Source organism: Asparagus officinalis, chromosome 3, assembly GCF_001876935.1.
Source record: "Asparagus officinalis chromosome 3, Aspof.V1, whole genome shotgun sequence".
NCBI classification, from domain to species: domain Eukaryota; kingdom Viridiplantae; phylum Streptophyta; class Magnoliopsida; order Asparagales; family Asparagaceae; genus Asparagus; species Asparagus officinalis.
In genome coordinates, this window is record NC_033796.1 from 38812522 (window position 1) to 38818901 (window position 6380).

General features: G+C 37.0%; 1 protein-coding gene across 2 annotated transcripts; it reads left to right on the top strand.

Annotated features, from left to right (window-relative positions):
- Window positions 5123–6380, top strand: LOC109833861 (thioredoxin-like 1-1, chloroplastic). 2 transcript variants are annotated; one of them, XM_020401689.1, is made up of 4 exons: window positions 5123–5429; window positions 5502–5702; window positions 5777–5941; window positions 6030–6380. In XM_020401689.1, the coding sequence occupies exons 1-4, from the start codon at window positions 5235–5237 to the stop codon at window positions 6240–6242; spliced, it is 774 nt and encodes a 257-aa protein (XP_020257278.1). In that variant the 5' UTR covers window positions 5123–5234; the 3' UTR covers window positions 6243–6380. The 2 variants fall into 2 exon arrangements, with proteins under 2 accessions (XP_020257278.1, XP_020257279.1); XM_020401690.1 differs by having other exon boundaries at window positions 5125–5429; window positions 5502–5684.

Sequence of the window (6380 nt, forward strand, 5' to 3'; positions counted from 1 at the left end):
AGAGATTAATTAGTGTGTTACTTGTGTCGGTGAGATGATTACTTTCAGTTATTTCTTGATTTTGATTAGGTTTTAGTTTTTAGTTTTCAGCTAATACTAAATTTTGTAAAATTAAGTTTGCACACAATCTATGTATATAATTTCTTATTATTGTTATATAGTCATGTTTAGTTTGGTTGATTTAGTGAACTTGATTAGGAATTAGAATATTTTTATAAAGTTGAGAGAAATTGAGGGTTGGAAGTGTTTGGTTTATTTTTAGACTTATCTTTATTGCCTTAAACTTGATTAACGTTAATGTATTTGATCATTTGATGATACTTTTTAGGATGGTTGTTAGCCATATATGACTAACTTTTGTTAAGAATTTGTGATACTATATTTTTATAGTTGATAATTGTGATGTTATGTTTGAAAAGTTTGATGATTCTAAGTATTAAAGTTATTATGAATTGTTAGTGATAATTGTGATGTTATGTTTGAAAAGTTTGATGATTCTAAGTATTAAAGTTATTATGAATTGTTAGTATTTATAAAATATTTCTAAGTATTAAAGTTATTATGAATTGTTAGTATTTATAAAATATCTAAATAATTAATAAACAATATAATCTACGTTGTGCGTTACGTTTTATTGCTTTTTTTTTGCTTAACCCTTAACAGGTGGTTAAGAGTTACATAACTTATTTTCGTTATTTTCAACATTGGGTTATTACCTCGAACGCTCCATGCCCTATAAACTGAAAGGTCCAGCAAACCAACCGAGTTACAAGAACAAGCTGCACTGAAGGAAAAAGATAAAGATCTGGAAGTGACTTCATGATTCAACAATAACAAATTCAAATTTACACATTTATACCTTCCAGGCCAAAGAGAAGCCTATCCTACTTGCAATCCAATCCCCACCAACCCAGCAAAAATAACACAAAACTGCAGCCTATGACCCACCTTTTCTATCCATGAGCACATAAAACAGGCCATAAACAAAGCAATGACAAGTCCGGGTTTTATTTCTCCAATGAGGAAGTGAACTGGGAGGTAGCGGAAGAGGATGAGGGAGCTGAAGAAAATAGGCCAAACAATGAGGGTGTGGATGAAAATGTTCACTCTGTTGCTGTGATACGAACCATAGAAGGCAACGTTGTTCTCCAAATCTAAGAGGCCCATGAAATCTAAACTGAGCTAATATTTTAGAGAGATGGTTGAAGGATTGGGAGTGCGTATGCTCTTTTGTGAGATTTTGGGGCATGAAATCTGCTTTCAAGACAGGAATATAATAATAATATAAAATTCAAATTAAAGAGTTAGAAAATTCAGGCATCATAGGGAGCAGTCGTGATGTCACTGTCCTAGAAGATTGAGGACCCGCCTATGGCCCTGGCGCAATCTGTCCTCTCTCCCCTAGCAGTAAAAACCCAGAATCGGCCGACCTCTGCGCTCGGGCGTGAGTCACAGAGTTTATGCTCAGACGAAAACGGTTGCCCAAAATATAAATGTAAAAGTGTAGCCGAAATAACTTGGGAGAAAAGAGAGTGGAGAAAGAGAGCTTTGGAAGTTGTTCTTCTCGTTGTTGTATATCCGAATGAGGTCTACGACTGCTTATATAGGTGAGGAGAAGTGTAACCCCCGCTTAATCAAAGGAATTGTTACGCACGAATCTCGCTTCTGTTACCCGCATGCAGCCGTTACAAAACGTGTAAAACGTGCAAAATAAAAGCTTGAGAAGCAAAAATGTGTGCGTGTGCGGTGCGCGTGAGATAGATATGCAAAGCCCACAAAACCCATAACACTATTCCATAACACTATTCCTTTTTCAATGTGGGACTATCCACAAAGACAAAATTGCCTCTTCATGAACAAAACATCCAGCAAAATCAGCATGAACATTTGCTTGTTCCTTTTCTGTGTTCTAATTTTCATAACTGCCAAGCGTGTAGAATTTGGATCACGTATAAGTTTCATGGATTCATGGATTACAGATTTTTTTTTCCATTAGTGATTAATTGTGATACATAAAATTTTGCAAAATGTATAATGAAATGGGTTTTGTATGTCAAGAAATGTGTGAGGAGATAATTTCATTGCTAAGAAATAAATGTAACAGGGTATGTGGTAATCTCTAATTACTGAATAATAGAGGCCCATGCCAAAATTCTCTATTTCAATTTCCTCTTCAACTATTGCAGGGCGAAAATACATGGTGCACTATTTAAACTTGCAAACTTTTGAATGCAAAGTTTTTCTTAATATATCAAAAAAACATAATTAATAAAGTCTTTTTAGTGTTTTTTTTCTTGTCAGAAGTGAGAGCAATTTTTTCTTTTTACTGGCAGAGGGTAGATAGCTAAAAGTTAAAAACATGTATAATTTTTTTTTAAAAAAATCCACAAACACAAAACGTACAAAGAATGGCCCATGCAGGTCTCGAACCTGCGACCTTCGCGTTATTAGTCTATCTGACGCTCTAAACCATACTGTTATGCTATTATTAGGCTTTGCTCGGCTTCATTGAAGGTTATTTAATAGGTCTGCGCTCTTTCCGAGCCTAGAGCTTCTTATGATTTAAGATATTAATGAAATAATAATATGTACCTTTCAACTTTTGGTGACAAACAATATGAGGTATTAGATTTCTTAAGAATAAGCAGTGTAAATTCAGAGACGCGTAATATCATCGAATAGTAAATTTAGTGCACGTATCAAGTCATAATGTTAAATTTCTAACTCTATCCATCATATGATCATATGTTGAGTTGGAAATTTCCCAAATAGTGTAATAATTTCACTACCAACTTTGAACCGAAATACGCATATATTTTCTCTCTCTAATTTCTTGCAGAACTTGTATCCAGATCTGGACAATAATGTGATAACAAATCGAACGTCCATAATTTAACAATATACATCCAAAAAAATTAGCAGATTACGGCTCTGCACGACTATCCAGATAGCAGATTTTTTTTCTAAAAAAAAAAGAGGAAAAAAAAAAGAAAACGTATGTGCACGGTAACCAAATCCAACTTGCTACTGTTATCGGCTATGGCATCTGATCTCAATCCGTGCAGGCTCTGAATGGATACGACGAGGATCGTCTTCTTGAGTTCTGACAAATCTTCAAGAGAAATAAAAAATAAAAATATATATATATAATAATGTACAACTAAAATAAAAATAATGATAAACTTCTGAAACCAATCAAAAATCAAAAGACAAGCTGGTTCAACTTTCAATGCGCATACACTTCGAGCAAAACAGTGGGCTGTCCTTCCAGAACTCGGCCGACCCCAAACTCCGATGTGCATAGTTTTAAATGAGCCCAAGGGCAAAAATCACGTGAGCAGCTTTCAATGCTTCCGCTTCTTTCTTCATCTCAAGATATAATCCTAATTAATGATTCATTTGACTTTTACCCGAAATGCCTCATCCAAAAATGAATGAAATGGGAATGTTGCACTATATTTTCCCACAAATTATGTCTATGTCCAATTAGATGACTTGATCTGTTTTCGATCTCTTGGGTTAGTTGGATTGTATAGTGTAAGTACAGGAGTAATTCTAGAGTCTGCGTGCTTATATGAATGACCATGAGATTACAAATTGTAACTACAAGGATGACCTTGAACTTGAAGCCTAGATGACAAGCAACTCCCGAGGTTATCAATGTAATTATAATCAATAATTTCAGGATTATCCGTGTAGGTATATAAACTCCGGGGTCACCCATGTAATTACACCGTACAACAAGGTAATAGATTGTAACCAACCCTCTTCTTTTTTTTTTCCCGTGATAAATGATGCACACTGCCGACATTATCTGAAGGAGATAAATGCTTCGTTTTAACCGCATAACCACTTGGATAACTAATATTCTTCAATGTTTTTCAGCTTGCCTCAAGTCACAAAAGTAACTATCTAGATGCTCTAAGGCCAGAGAATATTGCATTACTTAAATTATTTAAAAAAAAAGCTACGTTGGGAGTTATTCATGCACATATATATTAGAGAAATAATATCTTTGTTCTATTGTTCTAAAAAATGATCGTACAATGACAACTGAAAAAGGTTTGCATAGTATTGAAACTCGAAAATAATATGACCAATATAATAATTTTTCTAAATAATGACATGTAACTTGTACCTAAAAGACAGACAAAATAGATAATGAACATAATTTGTCCCTATACTACTATCGGAAGATGTTCATTATTTATTTATTTTATTTATTTACTGTGTCTAAAATGAGGTCACAAATGATACAGCACCATCTTTCCAGTGCGTGCAATAAATATATAGATCAACACAAGTAATTTCTTGGGAAATTAGTGCACTTCTTGGGTCTTTTCCAACAAGTCTCGTGATCTTTGTTCTTTTCTTCTATCAATGGACCATACTTCTTTTTTGTTTATCACCATTAAGGACCCGTTTGGATCGGGTATTTTGAAGGGGGAAGGAGGAGGAAAACTGTCAGTTTATCAGTTTTTTGACAGCTTTCCCCCCAAAATCGCCTCCAAACAGCCCCTAAGTCAAAACGCGACCACATCCAAATCAACCGTGTTATTTTTTTTTAAATGTAGGTTTAAGAGTTGGTATTAATTTATAGGGAGGGTTAGCGTTGATTGTAAATGTACTAGTATTTGGATGACAACGTATCCTTTTCAATTTGCCACCAATTTCAACACAAAAATCCAGATGCCAAGACTCATCATACCAATCCTCTCATCATCCACAAGAAACCTACAAGTACCCTCCCGCTCACTCTGGTTGCTGTAAAGCGACGAGGGTCTCTTTCTTGGATACAAAATTGGGGATCTAAAACTAAAAGCATTTGCTCTCTTTAATTTAAAATAGTAGAGCTAAATAATAATAATAATAGTAAATGTCACTAGGCAAAAAATAACCAACGCTAGCAGTTACCACTTAAATAATGCATGCCAACTAGTAAAGTAGTAACTGACCATCATAACACCCAGATGGTCCTTGCGCAATAACAGACGGCGGAACGGTTCAGGCGGCACATCATAACACCCAGAGTGCTGGGGACCAGCTGATCCAATGAAAAAAAAAACCCAAACGGATAGAGTGAAAAAAAAAAAGCTCTCTTTTATAAGACCCCACAATAACCCAACGCCCACCACCTTCGCTGTTCTCCCATTCGTCTCTCTCCAACGCCGCAACCACCCATCTCCTCATTTTTTGTTTTGTTTTTTGCACTCTGTTTTGCTCTGTTTGTTGCCATGGCATTTTCTCTGTGTCATGGTTTTTGTGTTTCTTGTCCCCATGAATTGGCACTAGAGAAAAAGGTAATTGTTGGGTCTTCAGACGCTTTAGTTTGCAAGAACGAGTTCAGAGGAAACCAGCTCGTGCTTAAACAACAGAGCGGTTTAGAGAGATGGGTTCCCAAAGAAACCCACTCTCCTTTCTCTATTAGTGTAAGCTCCTAGCCTTTACATCTCTAAGTTACAACGCCATTAAGTTAAATGTTAATTTTTCTTCAACCCCAGGCTCAGGCTTCAATCTGTGTCCCTAGAGCTATGAGATGGTGGGAGAAAACGAGCAAGCCAAACATGACGGAGATCAAATCTACGCAACATCTCGTCGATTCATTGTTGGGTGCCGGAGATAAGCTTGTCATAGTTGATTTTTACTCCCCTGGATGCGGAGGCTGCAAAGCTCTGCATCCGAAGGTGAAACCCCCCAAATCCGTACGTAAATTGCCTCTACGCATCCAATCGTACGATAAGAATCTCACGAAAAAATTTATGGGTTTTTCTCCCAGATATGTCAGTTCGCAGAACAACATCCAAACGCGACGTTTCTCATGGTTAACTACGAGGAGCACAGGCCCATGTGCCAAAGCCTACACGTTCGCGTGCTACCCTTCTTCAGGTTCTACCGAGGGGCTCGAGGCCGCGTCTCGAGCTTCAGTTGTACCAACGCAACGGTAGGTCGCGAGTCAAAAAATCTATTTTTTGTCGATTCGAACATTTTAGCCGCTTGAAATTTTACGTTGTTCTCGATGGTGTTTGCAGATAAAGAAGTTTAGGGACGCTCTGGGTAAGCACGGAGCAGAAAGATGCGGCCTCGGACCAGCGAAAGGATTGGAAGAATCAGAGTTGACGAGTTTAGCTTCGAAGAAAGGGACCAATTTCAGCTATCCGTTGAGCTCTTCGCCGCCTGGAGATTTTAGCTTTTATTCAGATTCTGAGGGAAGAACCGACATGGCGATGGCGAGCCCGCGTTGATCCATCGGTTTCTTGTTAATTAGGAGTGTACATAATTCTACATCTGGGGCTCTGTGTTTTTCTGTGAGAGCCCCGGTTTCAATAAGTTGTGTTCAGGCTGTGTTGACGAAATGAAAAGAGATTGATTTTGTTTGATTT